The sequence below is a fragment of the Punica granatum genome, chromosome 6, assembly GCF_007655135.1.
Source record: "Punica granatum isolate Tunisia-2019 chromosome 6, ASM765513v2, whole genome shotgun sequence".
NCBI classification, from domain to species: domain Eukaryota; kingdom Viridiplantae; phylum Streptophyta; class Magnoliopsida; order Myrtales; family Lythraceae; genus Punica; species Punica granatum.
In genome coordinates this window covers 14,080,489-14,102,445 of record NC_045132.1, presented here as the reverse complement: position 1 = coordinate 14,102,445, position 21,957 = coordinate 14,080,489, and the positions used below count along the sequence as shown (strand labels likewise).

Here is a 21,957-nt window from a genome sequence, read left to right as displayed (position 1 = left end):
ATTTGACTCAAACCAAATTAGTGGAAACGTATTGGATTTGTAGATATTATGGTGCACGTCGAAAAAAATGTATATTATTATTATTATTCATACAGTTAGGTAGTTTTAATGATGAATTAATATTAATATATATTGACTATCTTTTATGTAACAAATGGCATGTGAATTTTAGATGATTTAGCATGTGAGATTTAATCTGGGCTTTGTTTGGTAGTGATTTTGATATATGGAAACGCACTAGATATAATTGATGATATCTTCAGAGAAAATATTACATAAGACTAACACATTAAGGTGACATATATTAGTTCCAATTAAATGTTGAGAAAAATATAAAAAGGAATAAGTGTTACGAATTCCACAGGATAACTTGGCATGCACTGGATGGAGAGTGGCACACCAAAATATGTGTATTAGTCTCGCCTAATATTTTTTTTTTATTATATAAGAAGCTGTTGAAAGGTCAAGGAGACAATATGTTTACTGAAATTAAAACGGATGATGATCAGATATTGTAGAGGCATTTTTTTAGAACGTATTAACAGACTCAAAAAACGTATGCAACAATTAAATTAACTTAAATCATGGTTTGAAAATTTTTAATGAAATAGTGATTCTGCTTAAAAGAATAATAGATTTTGTGCATGATCTGTAAATAAAAGGTCTTAAGTTCCATCGATGCTTTTTAATAGAACTTTCTGTACTTTTCTATTTCCGCTTCTTTTTTTTTTTAAACCACATTTCCGTTTCTCTATTTCAAGTTGGTTGAAATAGTTTTAAAAAATGAAAGTCACAAAAAAAAATTATAAATTGGAAAAAATGGGGGGAAAAAAACAGAGTTTATGATGCCTAATGCCACACTCCATAGCGCAAACCTTAGTGGGGTGACCGGAACATTCCCTGAAGCTGGGGATGATGAGAGTGAATTTCCTCTGTGCTTAGCAGGAAAAAGTAATTAAAATTATTTTACAAATTTATAAAGATGGAGCAAATCTCAAGGTGGTTAATTTGGTCGCCTCTTGACGAGGTAAAGAGATAAAATTATAACTTTCACCAATATAAATCCAGTTCTGATGTTAAATTATAACTTGTCATCTCTTTACGATGAACTTGTCCTGAAACCGATCGAGTTCGATGAAATAGGATCCCCCATGACCATGAGCTTATTGAAATCCGGTTGATCTTAGAAGCGTACTAGCATGCAGTCATGTTGTTGTCTGCGATGATCCCTTTTTAATCAAGCAGAACTTTTGACTTATGACAGGAGATCTTAATGAAACTCAAAGCGTTTGGTGAATTGTATTGGATTCAAAGATTCTCTCAAAATTATCGATAAGATGAATAACTATACAACCACGTGAGTGATTGCATTGGGACATTGAACGTAGACACAAAGACACGTACTTCCATGTTTGTGCGACTATAGGATCCGGAGGAATTAAACCATCCGACGAAAAAGAGTATCATTTGTCGGTTGAATCGCTCTCTAATACTTTTCTTTCCCGGAACATCGAAGATGTAATTCTCCTAGCCCCCATTGGCCAGACAAGAGATGGCCCGTGACTTGGTCCTTTGGTGGGCGAATAGGCTAATTAGGAACACGGAAATTAAGCTATATATGTAATTGCTTCTGAAGTGTACAATATTTATCAAAATAAAAATTGAGAAGCGTACGACTTTTCTTCCAGGAAGTTGGATAGAGAAGTTACATCCATAAAAATTATATATTTCTTGTCAATCAATTGAATTATTATTATTATTACCAATCACGTGCCCCGTGGTCCCTTTTTTTTTGGTTAATAGTCTTGGACAAGAGAGTGAACAAAAATCGGGCATTCAAGAACTTATTAATTATCGAAAAGAACTTATTTCTACTCTCAACCAGTTGGCGGGCTCAACGAGACTTGACCCGATCGACCTGCTTTTGACTAGTGTCGTGTTGGTCGCGCGGCATTGAATTGATTGATCAAGAATGGGAATTAATAAGAGAGAGAATTTATGAGGGATCTATGTGAGCAGTATTATTGAACTGGCTAGATAGTAGGGGCTAGATGAATAGGAAATGATATTTCATTGTTTGGTGTAAGCAGTATTATTTAACGCGATAAGGGTAAATCTGAAAAAAGAAAAAATAATAATTTACTTTCTATCCTATATATATTCCAAACGGTGTGTTTTTCGTTAAGTTGTTGGAAATTTAAGCAATATTTCCATAGTAATTTTATTTATAATTAGACGTGTGTTTTTCGTTAAGATTTTTTTTTTCGTTTTTAATCTTTTTTCAGTTTCCTATTAATTTTAAAAAATTCGAAATTAAAATAGAATTACAAAATAATAAAATAATAAAAGATTACAGACGAAATACTCATGTGAAATAGCAACTATGGGATCAGACTTGAACTGCCGCGACTCCGACGGTAGCGATAGGCTTTGCGTCCCCCACAGCCACCCCTCACGTCCTCTCCGATCACCATTTTATTTCCTTTTTTCTTTTTCATTCTCAACTTTGTATTTTCAAAATTTAAGTTTTTCGACAAAAAAATTAACTTAATTTAAAAATGGGTATAAACATCGTTCTTTTACAATTTTGCACCTTAATTTCTAGCAAGTTTTGTTTGGACTGTATTTAAGAAAAAGAGTAAAGTCCATACTTTTTCAAATTAACCCTAATTATAAACCATTGGTAATACTTACTCATTAAAAATAAAAAACAAAAAAAAATAATTCTAAACTTATTAAAATCCAAAACATTCTATCATAGTCTATTCTATTATATTCTATCGATCTATCTAATTTATCTTATAATTTAAAACTCGTTTGTATGACTAGGGTAGCGGGTCGGGATTTATTTCACACTCGCACACTCATTTCTCATTAATCTTTCTCATAATTTTTTTACATTTTTCCATTTTATCATTATTAAATATTTTTTTCTTGAGTGAACTATTTGATATCCGAAAATTCAAGCTCCATCGATATGCTAACTGGTGAAAGTTGCATTCATGAATTTTTTTCATTACAAGACTCATACCCGAAATCTTATTTACGGGAAAGATATGCCAAATCACCTAAACCAACCTACATTTACTACCATTATTTAATATTAGTTGATATAATTTGAAAGAAATTTACCACCAAATTACAACGTAGCGGATAACTAATCTTCCCCCTTTCTTTTGTTGTTGTTATTCTTTGTGAAATTTCTCATCCTATTCTTTCTCATTAATTTCAATCTCTCTTTCATGAGGAATTAACTTATCGGTGTCCATATCAAATAAGAAAAAGAGAGAAGAGGAAATGATGGGATACAACACAAAAGAGATACAACTCAAAATAGGTAGTTATATTCTTAATTTATCATCATATTTATATTCTCTCATCTTTCATGAAATATTTGTTAACCAATAACTTTGATGTAGCATGAGTATCATCGTAATTTCATTTTCATGTGGAACACTCAAATTTCACAAATTTTTCGTGGTAGTATTTTACCATCCTATCTTAAAAAACATATATATTACTTTTACTTCTTATTTTCCAATTGAATCTTCTTTAACTATACTCTCAAGTTAATATAAGATCCACATATTTAGAGAACTTATCATCAATATTCCAAAGATAACCCGGTTATTGAAAACTCCATATAGTCAATTAATTCAAAAGTTTTCTTTAATAAACTTAATTATTTAAGCTAGAAATCCTTAGTTACAAATTGAAAGTATTTTTGTCACCGAATAATATGAAATATATGGCTTATGAAATCCTTAATTATATGTAATATATGGCTTATGAAATATAATTATTAATCTATATATGAAGATATTTCAACGCCACAAAACTATATATAATCATGATAAAAGTTTAATAATAAGATTACATATGAATATTATTCATATAGTTAAATAGCTTATAATAGATTCAAATAATACTTAATTAAAATTTTTGTTATCCCATCGCAAAGTGCGAGTTCTCTTTTCCTAGTTATACATATAAAGGGAAGCCATTCTGGAGTCCTAATTAACGAGGAGTACGAAATTTTTTCATACTCTCACAAATATCTTTTATGTTTTGTTCCTATTTTAATAATTTGAATTAGGAAAACAGAAATATTTGTCCCAACAGTATACTTCAAGTTCATTTGACTATCGAAATTCAACGAGGGTTGGAATTTAAAATAACCACTAGTAATTTGCACACATGCAATTGCATCTTGAAGTACTCTATCTTCAGTAATGGATATTCTTGAAGAAGGTTGTCATTTTATCCTTAATTATTATCCCCGTCAATATCCATGTTAAGTCATTTGATATTTTATGCTAAATGACATTAATACAAGCGGTATTGATATATCTAAAATTGGTGAATCCTCTTGGCTTCAACGCATTTAGTTTCAAGGAGGAAGGGAAGCTTTACAGAGCATTACGTGTGAAAATTTTGATTAAACCATAAGAAGCCACCATGGCATGTTTTATAAAAATTTGAGGGCAGTTTCAATCACCAAGTGATTCGACACATTTATGTATTGTTAATAAAAGTCCATCATGTAAAAAAGGGGTGGAGCATAATGACATAAACATTCACCTAAAAATCAAGATATTCTAGTTCCGTTCTTGTAAGTGGGACTATTGTGATCATTTACTGAACTTTTGGTTTTTAGGATTGCGTCACTGGCCTCCCTTGAACAAAGAGAGGAAACCAATTTACTAATTCGGGATGAGCCGGCATTAGGGCTTCTATACTATTGGACCCATGACATTATTCCCACGACGGGCGGCCCAATTTATTGCGTGTGAAGACAAAATCTGGGACAGGTTTAAAGATAAACTTATTTGATATCTTGGTCCGAGGGAATCTGTAATTTAAGTGATTACATTCAATCGAGCTTAGCTTGAATCTATATATAATATATAAATTCTAAAGAGCGGGATCGTTGAAGCTCCATTTGAAAATCCTCAGCTTCTGATTAAACGATGTGAATGACTGGAATCATTCCATTCGATAGCCCTCAGTTCACGGTAAGTTGTCTCTTTAACTACTTGATTTTACGCACATTCGTTGTACTTTTAATTAAGATTCAATGCATCTTGAATAAATATTCACATAATTCGTACCAAGTGATATATAATTGAAGAACTTTTCAAAAAAATGAAAAGATTTTCTCGATAACTGAAAAAGATTTCTTAACGTATAAGTTTTATTGTATAATTCAATGTACCAAATGTCCTATAAATATTTATATTTCTATGCATCGGTGCCTTGCATGATTATTAGTGGATTAAGAAACCAAGCCCGTGGCTGCATAGTACAAGAGATCAGCAAGACGGCAGTCCCTGATCGGAGAGCTTGTGGAACATGAGGGTCCTCGATTTGCAAGCTTAGAAGAACGATATTGGGTGAGGGTACTAGAACTATAAGGGATATAAAGTTTCAAATGGTTTCGGATATTGTTCTCTTTACATTAATTAAATTTATGATTGTTTATGAACCACGTAAAATGAATGTTTTCATCATCAAATCTCCTGGATCAAAAATTGCAAGAATAATGTTATGCATAGGGAATTATGGAGATCTCCACGGAGATAAAAGATAATGTATTTTGCTTGATATATATATATATATATATTTTCCTAAATATTGCGAAAATTATCAAATTTATTTAATTTTCTCACAAAAGTCCGCGCAATGCGCGGGTCCTATCTATTTGTACCTAATTCTTTGACGGCCAACCTTGCCTGCCCTCACCAGCTCGCTCTGCGCACAATTGTCTTGGATCCAATGAATGTGCCGAATTGCCAATTTAGAATTCACCTTATGGTTGCAATTTTTTAGTTTTCAGCCCCAAATCAAAAGGAAAAGAAAGTGCCTCGATTTGGGAATAATACAAAATCACGTGGTTTTATTTGTCATATTGGAAATATTTGAACCCCCACCCCCCCGGGAAAAACAGATAAAATACAGGATTCTAAATGCAATTTTTTATTACAAAAGAAGCACATGACCTAGTACATTCAATGAAAGAGAAATACTAAATAATTAATAAAGGGGTACGAGTAATCCCACTAAATATCGAATCAGCGACCTCTAATTTAGGTGTATGTCACTGCGCTACGTTCTCTTTTGACTAAATGCAATTTACCCGAAAATTAACTAAGATGACATTGGGAGAAAGGAGTCGACTGCTCCATAGATATGGCTGAAAAAGAAAGTTCCCGTTACCTTAGTCTATATGATATATTGTCTTCGGTTGAGGCCACCTCGTCGTGATCCTTATTGTGGTGGTTCGAGGCATAATATTTTGAATCGGGGCCGAACCTTTTTGACGAAAGATATAAGACACCCAAAATTCATGCTCAACTGAGTGAAATGAAGCAAACAAATCACGTTCAACCCATTTAGCCCCATCGAGACACGCTGACCCTGCTTACAATGATCTCAAATTGAAGCCCCGGGTCGCACCTGGAACCTCGACTTGGGATAGCCATAACTGGTCTTATAGAAAGAAATTACAAAATAAATAAATAAATAAGAGTTTGAAATTTTCAATTTTTATTAATTTTAATTCGATTAAGATAAAATAAATAATGGTAATTAATTAAGCAAATTTTTACAGTTGCTGCTGCATATCCATCAATGGATTCGGTAGTTTTCATCAACAGACTCCGTTTTTTTCAGATGCACATTTTTTGTATGAAGGTTACCCTCGGAACGATGCTCTCTAGATATTTCTAATGAATAAACTCACTTTATTTATCAAAAAGAATGGATTTTTTTTTTGGGGGGGGGATTTTCTCTCCCGAATGAATGAATGATTTCGCGCACTGAGTTTGTTCTTGTGTTAATGATCTATGTCAAGATTACTAATCCGGTGTTTCCATGAAAATTTTGTTAAATGAGTGGAATGGCACCTGGTGACCATGGTCTATGGGATCTGTCATGGAGGAGATTGCTTGTTCATGATACATATGACATATCATGGAAAATGATTTGGCACATCAAATGCTTCAGTTTGCGCTGCACATAGTACAAAGAAATCGGGAATCAGTCTAATACACAGAACGAACTAGGTTTGTTACTGTTGAATTTTTCTCGCTCCGATGTAACATATTGTTATTGAGAATCAGTGATACCCTGTCAATAATAGTCCTTCATTCGTGGCACGGGTTGGTTTTCTACCTTCACAAAAGCTATTCGGACGAACAAGTGTTCACTTCCGGTTTCGAGCAGTGAAAATGTCCATGTTCTTGGTTGCACTGCTTATCAATTCACTAGGCTGTTTCCAAATTCTCTCATGGACGTTTTCAAATCAAATTTACTTCCCACAAGTCCATAATATGCTCCCTGTGCACAGTCAGTAGCTGTTTATGAGGTTATGCACCCAACTATGTGAAAGATCTCATGCAGAGAACCCGAACCTTGCCGGACAAGTAAAGGAAAAAACATGACCAATTCCATTTTCATGTTTGAGGATCTCCTTGAAGTGATATGCCAATCTCTTGAGATTGAAACAAATTACGATTCCAGATTGGCAGCTTCGAAAAAGCGAAGAAATTAGTGTCGGCAGACTCAATTATCGTCCAAGGACGTGATGGAAACAGGCTTTGCATTACATTCGAGAAGATCATCCTGGCCTGTGTATGTTTTTTCCTCCCTGATATGGATTCTGAATTCAGGAAGAGATTGGCCAGTTGGCTGGAACAGTCCCGAGCTTCACAACTACCAAAGTTTAATAACTTTGGTTGAGCTAAAGAGATGTGATTCGCGACATTAATCGAAATAAAAGGATCGTTCAATGCTTCCAACAAATTCTACTGGGCTAGTATTGCCAAAACGTGATACAAAAACTTACCGAAAGATATGCAAACCGCAGATAATGTCATACCTACATGTAAGGTTTGTGGAATTGTCAATATTTACAAAGCCACCGTGACCCATCAAACATCCCCAAAATGGCCACTTCAACTTCCTCCTTAACCTAACCATCAAAGTCTTTACAAAAGATCTACTACGTGCAGCAGATATCATCAAACCAAACACTGAAGAGGTCACAAAATGAGATTCGAGCTTCTAAGCAATGTAGTGAGTCCGAGTGCCCGTAGTTAGCAAAATGAGATTCGAGCTCCTAAGAAGTAGCCTACAAAAGACAATTCAGTCCTCAAAGTGGAAAGTAATTCCTAGTCTTAGCTTTCTGCAGAGGTGTCCCCAGCAGCTTTCCTTTTCCTGCCAACAGTCTTCCTTTTCTTGCCAACAGCTTTCCCATTTGTCCGTCCGTTTGCAGCAGGCCTGAAAGTCACCAGAACCCATCAGATTGGAGTTGCCTTCATCCGATAGGATTTACTAAATTAACTAAAAGCATAATTTTGATAAAATGACATTATTGAGTATGCAAACCAAAACATCCAAACATATTATCAGAATATCCAGGCATAATAAGATACACAGAGGTTGGTAGTTTCCTCACCTAGCCTTGCCGCCCTTACCCTCCAGTGCATTTACAACGCTGTTCACAGTATAAACCATCATTTTCTTAACCTGCTCATATACCGAAAACATCATCAGGGAAAACTGATGTAGTTAACGAGACAAATCCTGCTACATAGTTTAAACCAGAGAATAACCAAATGAGATGTATGATCATCCCTGGATTCCGGGATATGTTTCCAACAAAACATACGAGTGAATTATGTACTAAGGGCATGCATAGTAGATCCCAACTCCTGTAGTACGAAGAGACTAAGAGAGTGAGAAAGGAAAACAGACCTCCAACTTGTCCTCCTTTGCTCTGTGATTTCTGGGGAGCACGCGGAACTCCTTAGTCAAGCGGATACACTCGCCGACATTCTCAGGTGCAACAAAGTCAAGGGCCACTTTGATGCACGACTGTTCAAACAGAATACCATGTAGAATTATCAGGACAACACCTACACGACCTGAACTTATTTACATGGATGCTAAAAACGGAAAGCTTAAGCTATTTATCTTTACTACATTTCAGAACGAGAGCAGAATTATCACATGATTAAGCGTGTGGAGCTCTGCATTCTTAGTTAAAATCAATATGTTGGTAAATGATAATCATGATCTTGCTTTATAAAACCCAACCTGCAACTTTTAATTTCATCTGTAGGCTTATAGAACTAGGAGCCAGCCTGAGCTACTTTACAGAGAGTGCATCCAAAGTAGTCAATTAATGCACACATTCTGCCATATAACCAACAGGGATACTTCAGTTGAGAAGATGTGCTTAATTTTTCAATTATGAGTTTACTGACCTTCACATTCCGAACTTGATGAGGACAGCCAGCAGGAATAAAGACTGCATCCCCAAGTTTCTGAATGAATGTCCAGGGTTCTATTCCTGCAATGCAGAGCAAACACAGTAGTCATTAAGAAGAATAACAAGTTAATGAATCAAATATTATTAACTCCATAAAAATGTGGTTGGACCAACCAAATTCCTCCTTTAGCTTCTTCTTGTGCTCCTTGGACAGAAAAAAGGTCTGATCATGTATTGGGTCTATCACCTAGTCACGTAAGAGGCGATTATTAGACAATCAAAAGTATTATTACTAAGCTAAAAATCAACTTCTTGTAGATATAATATAACCTCAGGAAGTTGGCAGCAATAAGTGTGCCTGAACTCCCTAAAATGCTTTCTAAGATAATCCCGAAGCTTAGGGACATCTTCTCTTCTGTAAATATCCCAAACTGCGCCTCCTTCGGTAAAATCCAGCTCATCTACATCATTCTGTGAGCTACCATCTGCTTTTCCATTTGTGTCATGGCTAATCTCCACACCCTCTCTCTGGTCTTGCTTGCGATGCTTCTCTTTTAATTTTTCTATCTTCTCTAGCTGTACGCTTGTTAGTTTCACCTCAGCGGTATGTGTAAGAACATTGACCTGCAAAAGACCCCATCAAATCCAATAACAAGTTCATCAGCTCATCCTATCCGGTACCCAGTATTGTGGCAGTTAAGAACTCAACAGGGTTTTGAAGATACCGCATCAGACATATCACAATGAAGCTTGGTAACAGAATCTGCACGCCCAAGCTCAGGAGCAACTCCGTATGCAATGTATGTTTTTGGCCCCATATCTGGTTTCAGGGAATCCTCAGGCAAATTCACAGAAATGTTGAGAGGACCATTGTTGGGATTTGTATACTCTTTAAACGGCAAGCAAGAGATAAACTCAGCTCCATGACGAGGGAGGCGCTCGTGGAATAAATGAGAAGGTGGCCAATCCTTTAATTTCAAGATCTGAGGCCAACCTTCTGTATCGAGTCGGCCATTAGTATATCCCGCAAAGAACTGGTGTATATTGATCTCTCCCTGTATATCATTAGAGAGTTTGTATTACTGAATAAAATACACCACAAATTGCATAACATACAACTGTTCCTGAGGCTAGATTCTTTGCACATAGGGCCTAGAAAAATTTCTTCAGACTGGCTCAAATAAAAAACGACAATAGATCGGTAACAATTAATTAAGACCTGCAATAGTCAAAGCTTATGACTGACTAGGAAGAAATATTTCCTGGACGATATGTAAGAGATGGAAAGATAAAGCCACGGAAATAATAATCCGGCTAACCTCGCACCAATCCAGACAATCAAGTGCCTTCACTTCCTTATGTTCACCGTGCTTCTTATGTGATATCTGACGAAGCGCACGCCACATCACCATAGGATCCCAGCTGAGTCCAGAAGTCATCTCAAGAACATCACTCACGATCACAGGCTCACCTTGCATCCAGTGGAATCGGAAATGGAATAAATCCTCAGCTTTGACATCTCTAGCCCTCGGACAATACAAATAATTGTCATCAGAATCACCTCTAGATGCCGCCTTACGTAGAATGTCCTGTCCCAATTTGCCTCTCTCCACTGAATCATGACACGGACATCTTTTCATAGCCTGAACTGAATCTTCAAGCCTGTGTTTGTTGGTGACCTCTTCAGCTTTCTCTACCAAAGATGAAATGAAACTCTCCTCCAATATACGCTCCAGTTCTAGGAAGCTGTTGCCACAGCCACCAATATCCTTTGGAGGGCAAGGAATTCTTCCATCTTCTAAGGCTTTCCACTCAATATGAGACTCCACAGCTGCAGGAGTACTAGTTGCTCTTGTAGAAATCTTAGGCTGCTCTCCACCTGATTCAACCCCTTCCACTTTCTTTTCTATGCCATGACAATACTTAAATCCTCTGCAAATGTAGTCCACATGTGTCTCCTCTAAACCAGCTTGCAGACATCCATCGCGAATCTCACGACAACAAGTGAGGCAGAGATCAAATGAACAGTTTGGACAGCTCCTGTGGTAATCAATAATAGATGTTCTGCAGCTATCACTGCAAAAATAGCCTCATAATTAGACAAAAGACAACATAATAAATAGCGCATCAGAAGAAGAAGATGTGCTTTACCAGTATAGACGCTCGTCTGGATCACATTGGGTCTGTTTTATATTTAGCATATTAAGTGTAAGACCTGCCAAAACCAATGCAAAGAGGTAGACTGCAGACGAGCGAATGAAATCATATATACTGTGATTTAAGGAAAGGAGTTAGAAGAACCTTGTCTCTTTGCCTCTATGTCCTTCTCCAGCATTTGCTCGTCATTGAACTGTTTCAGGAACGGCAGTAGTAAATGGAGCACGTATTTATAGTGTTGATGAGTTTCTTCTTGGTTGATATTCAGCTTCTGATTTTTATTATCCTGCATTTCACAGCCGACATTTTTCATGAGAAATGAGTGTTACATAATTAGCAGATGAGCCAATTCAAACATAATATAATAGAAAATATACACACCTTTGATAATATATCTGTGCGCAAGCAACCTTTGCAATTGCAGTTTCCTTGACAAAATGGACAAAGCTTCTCAAAGTCCTCCTCCTTTAAATGAGGGTACCTGCAAGAAAAAAGTGATGAAGCCATGTCGAAGTGCAAGACCATCAGAGATAACCATAACATGCAATCAACTATTGTAGATTCTTAAGAGCCCCTTTACAACTTGAGCCAAACAACTCAAACGAGTATTAAAATAACCAAACTTCATATCTTTAAAACTAGTTCCCAGAACACTGAACCGGGGCACAATAGGGAAAAAGTGAAAACACGCTAAGATTTCAGCAGAGTTCCTGGCAAGAGCACATGATCCAACTTCTTGCAAGACTTCAGCTAACAAAAACTGAAGAACTTCCACATAATAAAAAAAAGATTCTTCATTAATTTCAGTTCTCCGAAAGTCAAAAATCAAGGAACATCCAGTTCCCAACTACAATTTCGTTTGAGTCGCAGGATGTATCCATCTGCTGCAGAAACACAAGTAATTCTCATATTCTACATATTGAAACCTTCAGTTGTTCTCAGTTGTCGGATGTGGATTTGAAAGATCAACTCTTTTCAAGTGCCAACACCAACAGGAGCTAAACCGAATCCAAAAATCATACTGTGCCACAGAAATATATCTCACCGGGTTACTTAGTCAGGATAAAAAGAATAAACAAAGCTCACCAGGTTACGACGCACGGAACACAGTAATTCTTCTCGCATTTGCACTTGACAACGCGCTCTTTATCACTCCGCTGGCATTGATGACACATCCGGCCTTTCCCGTGGTACCACTACATTACCACCAACCAAACATCATCAACAAGACACATTCACACCCACTTAGGAGCAAAACAAACCATAAGCAGAAATGGAAAGACGATATGATCTAGAAGAGACGGTAACTATTGTTTACCTTGGGATCCCATTTCTCATACCGACCCGTCAAGCCCTCGCCTCCATTCTCATTGCCACCACCACTGTCGCTCTCTTCACTTACAGCAGCGGCCCCGTTCCCCTCGCTGCTCTTGCTCGTGCGCTTCCTCATCTTCTTCTTCTCCCCACCATCCACCCGCTGCTCAGCCAAAGCTCCTGCTTCTTCCTCCTTAGCCGCCGCCTCTGATTTCAGCTTCGGCTTTCGTCCCCGTTTCCTCTTGCCCAGCTTGCCCTCCTCGACTTCTCCAGCCAAAGCTCCTGCTTCCTCCTTCTTAGCCGCCGCCTCTGATTTCAGCTTCGGCTTTCGTCCCCGTTTCCTCTTGCCCGGCTGGCCCTCCTCGACTTCTCCAGCCAAAGCTCCTGCTTCCTCCTCCTTAGCCGCCGCCTCTGATTTCAGCTTCGGCTTTCGTCCCCGTTTCCTCTTGCCCGGCTGGCCCTCCTCGACTTCTCCAGCCAAAGCTCCTGCTTCCTCCTCCTTAGCCGCCGCCTCTGATTTCAGCTTCGGCTTTCGTCCCCGTTTCCTCTTGCCCGGCTTGCCCTCCTCGACTTCTCCAGCCAAAGCTCCTGCTTCCTCCTCTTTAGCCGCCGCCTCTGATTTTAGCTTCGGCTTCCGTCCCCGTTTCCTCTTGCCCGGCTTGCCCTCCTCGACTTCTCCAGCCAAAGCTCCTGCTTCCTCCTCTTTAGCCGCCGCCTCTGATTTTAGCTTCGGCTTCCGTCCCCGTTTCCTCTTGCCCGGCTTGCCCTCCTTGACTTCTCCATAAACCACATCCTCATTGTAGCTCACCTTCTTATCAGCCGTCTTCCTCAGCCTCGCCTTGATCAAGTTCAGATCCGCATCCCCTGCGGGGCCGCCATTGTTCTCCGACGCCGCTTCCTCCTTCAATCCCGCGTTCTGGTGAACCTCCGCCACTTTCCCGTCCTCCGTCTCCACCTGGGTCCCGATATTCTGCTGGGCCTCACCGTCCTCCTTTTCCCACTGCGGCTGACGGGTCCGCCTCGCCATGGGATTGGAAAGGAACCCCTTTTTCGTTTTAGGGTTCGATCGATCTGTTTCAGAGGAAAAGCAGAGACAGAGAGAGAGGGATGAAATGGGATGGAAGGAAATGGAAGTGGGTAGAGCTCAGAAAGGTGTGAAGCTTTATCACTGAGAGAGTGTGAGGCGACCTTCCGTATGCCCTTTTTGGCGGGAAAAAGGTGGGGAAGAAGCTCTTTGGGCTTTCTCTTCTCTGCTCTGCAATGGCGTCCGTACGGAGACCACGGGAAAAGATGGAGTCGTACGGAGGTTTTAAGGTTTTTGGGGGGAAAAAGATCATTTTTGCCCGCTCCTTTGCCATTAGATTACTATTAGAACTTGAATTTTGACCAAACCCAAAGGAAAGGAAAATTGCCCCGTCTTGTCGGATTAAGATTGATTTGCTTCAAAATAAAATTTTAAAATTAAATTTTAATTTTAAAAAAAATAGTATAAATGAAATTTATCCTTTTACTTTGTATTAATTATTTTATTTTGTTGTGAAAAAAGTGATATAAATAAGACTCACTCTTTGATTTTGTATTAGTTATTTTATTTTATTGCGGGTAGAATTATGTTAAAATTATGATTTTAAAATCACATTTACAAACCAAACAAATCATAATTGTGTATTCTCTTTGTGATTTTGGCTTTGCTTGCAGTGTGATTTGATTAACGTCACAAATTCCTTGCTTGGAGGGATTTTCGACATGGTTCCACATTCATTTTTCGGATTTCGACTCCATTGCGTTATCATCCGATACCGAACAAGGAACGAGCGAGAAATTTCCCTGAGGGAGCATTATATAAAGCACGATCAGCGTAGTATATACACTTTCATCAGGAGGGAAAATTGTGCTCCGTTTAGTTTTGGAATTTTTTTCAATCTGCTCCACTTGACTCCACTAATCTTTAATTTAATAATATAATTCTTATTTTTCATTTTTCTTTAATTTTTTAATCATTCAATTAAATTTTTAGTACTAAATTTTATCAACTATTTATTACTTTTTTCACAATTCAACAATACAATCATTAATTTCTCTCGACTATTCATTACTTTTTTATATTTTTTTATAATTTAACAACACAATCATTATTTTTTATTTTATTCATCTACTTTATTATTATAATTCAATTATATATATATATATATATGCATAGTTGGAATGGATTTGAATTAAACTCAATACCATTTCCAAACAATCCATTGAATTCCACATTTTCAATAGCGTGTAGATTTGATTTCCAAATCTTTGTAAATAGCGAAAGAATTACTATATTTAAATTTCCAAAGTATCCCCTATCGTACAATAATTTATATTGCTTACTGAAAATATTGTAGATTTGATTTCCTAATCCTTATAAACAACACAAAAGAATTATATTTGAATCTCCAAAATATCTCCTATCGTACAATAATTTCATTTACTGAATTTTTTTTAAAGAAATTTTTATCTTTTAACGATTAAATAATGTTAGAAGTGTGTGCTCTCCTCTTTCTTTCTCGGAGGATTGAATGGAACCAAAGCCCAAAAAGATGTACAGTTAAGGTATATAAGTTGAAGATCATAACTAATAATAGGTTAATCACAACAGGCTGCGTGGCTCTCTATGACCTTGACTGATTTAGGTTCGAATTAACGTGATAGGTCTATTAAAAGATAATACTCTGCCGGTCACAAGTACTGAATCGCCTAAAAAACAATCCACTACATTAGAAAGATTCAACCAAAAAAGAGAGAGATGGTGAGAAGCCCTAATGACAAGGTACCCCGACTTTGATAACCCATTAACGTTAATAATATATATTTGAACAGTTTCATAAAGCAAACCTTCTATATATAGTTCAATTCTCAGGACCAAAAAAAAGGCAAAAAAAAAACCAAATCCTATATGCGAATCCTACTTGCTTAGAAGCTCTAATGACGAGGTATCCCGACGTCTTCCACGGCATTCAAGTCACAATCCAGGAGACAGCTTTGCCAGGAGCATCATCCGTGTTAATTTGAATATGTAGATGACAGGGTCTCTGTCTAAGCAGGTAAACCATCTTTTAAGAGGTTTATCATTAAAACATTCAGCATCCATACTAGGGCGCTTAGCTAAAGTAGATGAAATTTTTTGCGTTTGGATTTCCATCCAGTATGAAAAGTTCACATAAATTCCATCAATTTCTCCAGTAGATTTGATTATATATATATATATATATATATATATATATATATCCATTCTGCTTCATAAAATCAAAGTTCATCGTGATGCTGACCAAACAGAAGCAATACCTAAACTATCCAAGTCACACATTCTTACAAATTTCCTACTTTTGGACTAAATGGTTATCAGTTGTTTTGTGTCCTCAATTCAAACTAGCACTTCCATAAGCCGTTTTACTGCATAACTCCGTAAATATGTTATAATTTCCAATAGTAAGTCAAATGCATATCCCATCAGCCATCTTCTCCTCTCTCTCTCTCATGGAGTGATAAATACCCCATCAGCAATCTTGTACAGGCAAATCAATTCCACAAACATGTCCATGAACAATGCATTAAACATACAAACAATATTTTTCACCCCAAGCTTGTCAAGACCTACCTCACTTGCCTGATCAGAAGAGGGCTCTAGGTCTACACAAATAACAAAAACTCACCTCACCAGCAATCACTTGAAGTAAATGGGTGCAATCAAGTCCAAACACACTTTCCCACTAACCATTTCATGCAAGGCAGCTAATTACAAATCTGTACTCCGTAACAAAGAATACAAGGTGAACAGGTCTGTGCAATATCGTGGATAACTTACAACTTATATAATGGATGAACTAATCATTCTTCAGACATCAGTCAGCATCGATTACCAAGCAATTTGCAATTTCATAATCCTTTTTACCAAATTTCTAGAACCTTTCTAGATATATAAAGCAAAACAAGGGAAGCAAGAGAAACAATCTTACATCGGAATCAAAGCCAGTCTACTTATGCAGTGAGGATAAAAGAGCACACACCGGATCTTGGAAAATCGATTCCACTAACATGTCCACAAATGATACACATGAACACATGGACAATCTTTTTCATCACAAGCGAATCAAGGCCTACCTCACTTGCGGGCCATGATCAGAAAATGGCTTAGGTCTGCATATTACAAAAAAACTCACCTCACCAGAAACCCTCCAAGTAAAGGGGTGAATCAAGTCTAAGCATGCTTTCCCACTAATGTATCATGTAAGGTAATAACAATAAATGTAATTCCAAACTTCGTCAACTAAAAACACAAGTTTAACAGTTCTGCAATTGTCAATAACATAAACTTGGATGGATGAACCAATCACTTACCCAGACATCAGTAAGTATGATTATCAAGCAATTTGCAATTCCACAATCATTTTACAACCACTCTAGAACCTTTCTGGATTATAAAAGATCTAATAAAAGCAAAGTACGAGAAACAACATCCTTAACATCAGACTCAAAGCTAGTGCTGCTTAAGCCATTGAAAAAAGAGGATACAGTACTTTTAGGTAAACCTATTTCCCACAAGAACATAAGCATAAGACAGAACCCAGGTGTAGAACATACATATCTGCTAAGCATCAGCAACATCGCCACCTTTTGCACCAAAAGGATCGTGAGTGGGACCTACATCCTGACCAATGTGACGCTGCACAAGCCGCTGCAGATCGGCCATAACCTTATGCTCCCGCTTTGCCTTCTCCTCGTAGTTAAACATTGCCAAAGCCCGCTTGTCCTCAGCACTGTAAACCTGGTTTTCCTTCCTAATACGGATCGCATTCATTCTCTGGTGCCTGCTACCACTCATCACATACCCAAGACCCTCAAACTTCTGAATCTCCTCAGCAGAGAGACCCACTTCTCCTCTTCGGGGAATACGCTTCCCCTGCTGGACATACTGTGCAATTGCATCACCTTCACCAGGACGAAGAGCTCCACCATAGCTAATGTGCCCTTCTGCTCGCGGCAGCGGAGCTGGGCCTACCATAGGCTCGATATCTAAAGCAGGCTTCTTCTGGGACTCGATCAGCTCCTTCAACAGGAGTGCCTCTGCATTGCTTTCGGCCATCATAGCCTCAGTCTCCTTAATCTTCTCTTCACCCTCAGACTCTGACTTCTCACTTTCTTCCCTCAAGCTCTCGCTCTCGCTCTCCCCCTTGGTCTGCTTCTTCTTCTTTCTCTCCCTTCTTGACCGAGATCTCGATGAGCTCTTCCCCTTTTTTTCGGGTTCACCATCCTCACTCTCACGAGCCTCCGAATCGCTGTACTGACTCTTTCTCCTCCTCCTACTGCTCTTGTGCCGCCTGCTACTTCTCTTCCTCGATTTCTTCCTATATGACTCGCTGTCAGTTTCACTCTCCGACTCGCTCTCAGTTTCAGCAGCTTTCCTCCGCTGCTTTTTCGAACTAGAAGATTTCCCCTTCTTCCGATCATCCATATCATTATCAGTTCCACTCTCGGACTCACTCATGCTCCTCCTCTTCGATCTCGAGCTCCTACTCGTCTTCTTTTTCCTCTTCTTCCTAGAACGCGAATTATCCGACTCAGATTCATCAGATACCGACTCGGACTCACTCTCAGACTCACTGCCTTGACTCTCAGACTCACTCCTATCCTTCTTCTTCCCATTCTGCCTCTCCCTGTCACTTGATTCACTTTTCTCCAAATCTTCTCCATACCTCTCATCGATTTCCTCCGCTTTCTCCTCGGCCTCCTCCTCCCCTCGTCTTGGAGGGCTGGGCGTGCAGTTCCAGATGCAAAACTTCAGGGCTTTCCTCATCTTCTGCCTCTTCAATCTCCTGTACTCCTCGGTGCTCAGCCCCTTCAATTCCTCATCGGACTCCGATTCCGACAACCTCCCGTTGCCCCGATCGAGATGCGGCCGCTTCCTGCCGAACCTTCTGGGAAGAGAATGATCTAGGGTTTCCCTGGACCGAGCGCTTCTTCTATCAGGGGAATCGGATCTATCCCGGCGGTAGGCGCGGTTTTCATATCGATCATATGAAGGGCTGCGGCTGCGGCTGTCGCGGGCGTAATCGACTTCACGGCGGTTGCTCTGGCGACCATAGGACTCATAAGAGGGGCTACGGCGGCTAGTACGGCGACGGTAGTCCGGGGAGCCATCACGGCGGGGGCTGTAGTGGCCGTTATCGGAGTAGAAGCGACTCCGATCATCGGGAATCTCAATGGCTGATTCAAGTCTGCCCATGGCTGAGATTGAAATGGAGAACAGGCCAAATCGCGTGGCGGCCTATCGTCTTATATACTTGGGGGGTGCCCCGTGCATTTTGGGCGGTCGCCTTATTATTATCAAGTACCCACAGAATCAACCCAACGATTTGGCTCAGTGGATAATGGGCATCAAGTTTGATTCGATTCGAAATCCGGATTCAATTTCTCTTGGGATCACCGGAGCGTATTCCTCCGTGGTAACTTTTTATCAATTTTTTTTTATAATCAATTGAAGATAAAATCAATATATATGATGCAAAAAACCTGATAAATTTATCGCTGTAAATTGTGAGCAAAATAATATTTATAATGTTATAAAAATGCGAATAAGATTTACATATATATAAATCAACCTTAGGGAGATAAAAAGGAAAAATTAAAACAAATAAAAAGTATATGTATAAAATGAATTTTATACGTGTACAATTAATAGGATATGATCTCGTACGTGTAATTTGAAAAAAATGTCATATCTCAACGAGTTATTATGATTATCAAAAAGATTTTTAATTTTTTGAAGATTATAGATTAATCCATACAAATAAATAAGGACATATACTATAAAGGGAAAATGACACTAGTGGTCTTAAAAGTTTGTCGTTTTTTGACATTGAGTATAAAAGTTTAACTTCAGAAAATCAAATCCTAAAACGTTTGGAAAATTGGCAACAATGGTTCTTTTCGTCATTGCCCTTGACGGAGCTCCCAGCATTGAGATAACGCCGTTAAGTGCGTTCAAGTGGCCGTTAAATGCTGACGTGGCACGTATGGCCGACTGGACCAGAGTGGAAAACCCGATTTTTCAAGACCTGACTTGAATCTTGAAGACTAAGAAAGAGGAAGAAGGCAGGAACTTTGTACACAAAGAGGAAGAAGGCGAGGAAAACAAGAGAAAGCAAGCAGAGGATGATCCTCAGGTACCGGGAGAACAAGCAAAGGAGGAGATGAGAAGAGGTAGCGAGAGAACAATAGAAGAAGAGGGAAGGATTACGAGATATTGACCCCAGAAGAGAAGGATTACCGGGAGAACAAGTAGAAGAGGAGAGGAGAAGAGGTAGCAGGAGAAGAGAGGAAGTTACGGGTGAGTACGGGAGAGGAGGAAAGGGGAGGAGGTTGCGGTTGTGGATCAACAGACTCGACTCAAAGAAGAAGAAGAAGTCCTTAGTACTGATCATTTACTGAGCTTTCCTTAGTAGGTACTGTTCATGAACAGTTGAATTTTTTGGGCAAACTGTGTTTTAATGAAAGATTATCAATATTGTGATGCTTGTTCTGTTACATTGGTCTTGTAGAATGGATGACTTTCACAACTTGAACTATTATGGATACACTCTTGAAATACACCATGGTGGGTCCTTTAAGAAAGAAGGAGGGGAACTGTTGTATAGTGAGGGGTGAGATATAGCGTTGGAATATTGACCCAGACAAAGTGTCCGTTGCTCATATGGTGAAAGAATTGGAAAAGATGCGTATAAAGGTAATGTAGATGTAGTCTTTTGTAGGGTCCATGGGAAGGGGTTAAAAGATGGATTATTTAAGATGTACAAGGACAGTTTTGTCATTAAACTCATAGGGCAGCTGTTGGAGCATAAATATTGCCAACTATGTGTCAAGCACATAACCGACCCTAAAGCGTTTCAGCAACCTAAGACGGCTACTGAGGGAGGTATTGAGGGTATTGAGGGAGGTGCTTTAGAAAGGAAGGGAGTTGATGCTGTTGTAGATTGAGCTGCAAAAGAAAGTAAAGAGAATAGTAGTGGGAGTGAGAGTGATTTTGCTTATGGGGATGTGCCTCCAGATCTAATTGAAGAAGATGATCCTAAGCTCTTAGACGTTAGATTCCAAGTTCAAATTGTGAAGAAGAAGATAGATAAAAAGTTGAAGAGTTTGAGGTTACAGAAGTATTTACAGACTAGTATAAGGGAAGCGAGAGAAGATAAGCAGGAAAACAATGGCAAAAAGAAAGAGGGTGCTATTAGTACTGGTGATGCAGTAGATGAAAGATACATAACCGATTATCCATCTTCTAATGAGGTCTACAACATTGATTCTGGTGAATCAAGTTCAGAGTTTGGGGATGACGAAGAGACATTAAGAGAAAAAGCAACCCATAAGTTACTTCAGAAAGTCAGGTACATTCCCTCAATATGAATCGACTTGTGAGTGGCCTACTTTTATTGTAGGTCAACTGTTTGAAGATGGAAAATAGTTTAAGAATGCAATTTGTTTGACTTTCGTGAAGACCCAAAGGAATCTATACTTCAAAAAAAATTGCAAAGAGTATATAAGAGTAAGGTGTAAAGAGAGGAACTATCCATGGAAGATAGTTGCTAAATTCATGAAGAACCTTGGTGTTTATTGGGTGAGGAAAATCTTTGACAATTACACTTGCAATATCATTTACAAGAATAGTAGAGTGAATAACCAATGGTTGACTAGACATTAGACGAGCACAGTTAGGTCACTTTCATTCATTAAGCTAAATGAATTCAAAAAGCTAGTGAAGGAGCAACTAAGTGTGGAGGTATCTAGATCTCAATGTATGAGGGCAAAGGAAAAGGACTATGATTTGTTGGTTGGTGATAGTAAAGCATAGTATGCATCGACGTGATTTTATGCTAATGAGTTGAAGAGAGTAAATAGGGATTCATCTGCCTGTATGATGGTTCAAAGGCCAATACCAGTTGAGCCACATATTTTTGATAGATTTTATGTGTGCTTTGATGCTTTGAAAACGGGATTTGTAAAGGGATGCAGACAAATAATTGGTGTTGATGGTGGTTTCCTAAAGACAGTGGTTAAGGATCAACTGCTAACTGCCATTGGTAGGAATAAGAACAATCAAATGTTTCCCATTGCTTGGGTTGTAGTTCAAGTCGAGAGTAGAGATACATGGTTATGGTTTTTGAGTCTGCTTAAGGATGATTTAA

General features: G+C 38.4%; 2 protein-coding genes across 2 annotated transcripts; both read right to left on the bottom strand.

The window, feature by feature from the left end:
- Window positions 1–7,793: 7,793 nt before the first annotated feature.
- On the bottom strand, window positions 7,794–14,067 carry LOC116211489 (lysine-specific demethylase JMJ25-like). Its single transcript, XM_031545908.1, has 13 exons — window positions 12,750–14,067; window positions 12,518–12,627; window positions 11,813–11,912; window positions 11,576–11,717; window positions 11,426–11,489; window positions 10,594–11,350; window positions 10,000–10,329; window positions 9,605–9,898; window positions 9,449–9,521; window positions 9,270–9,355; window positions 8,758–8,877; window positions 8,459–8,529; window positions 7,794–8,280 (listed from the first exon to the last, which is right to left on the bottom strand). Exons 1-13 carry the CDS (start codon window positions 13,770–13,772, stop codon window positions 8,178–8,180), a joined length of 3,273 nt encoding a protein of 1,090 aa, XP_031401768.1. The 5' UTR covers window positions 13,773–14,067; the 3' UTR covers window positions 7,794–8,177.
- A 2,994-nt stretch (window positions 14,068–17,061) lies between these two features.
- On the bottom strand, window positions 17,062–19,097 carry LOC116211322 (NF-kappa-B-activating protein). The gene has a single exon (XM_031545649.1). The coding sequence runs from the start codon at window positions 19,002–19,004 to the stop codon at window positions 17,370–17,372; it is 1,635 nt and encodes a 544-aa protein (XP_031401509.1). The 5' UTR covers window positions 19,005–19,097; the 3' UTR covers window positions 17,062–17,369.
- Between the last annotated feature and the right edge of the window lie 2,860 nt (window positions 19,098–21,957).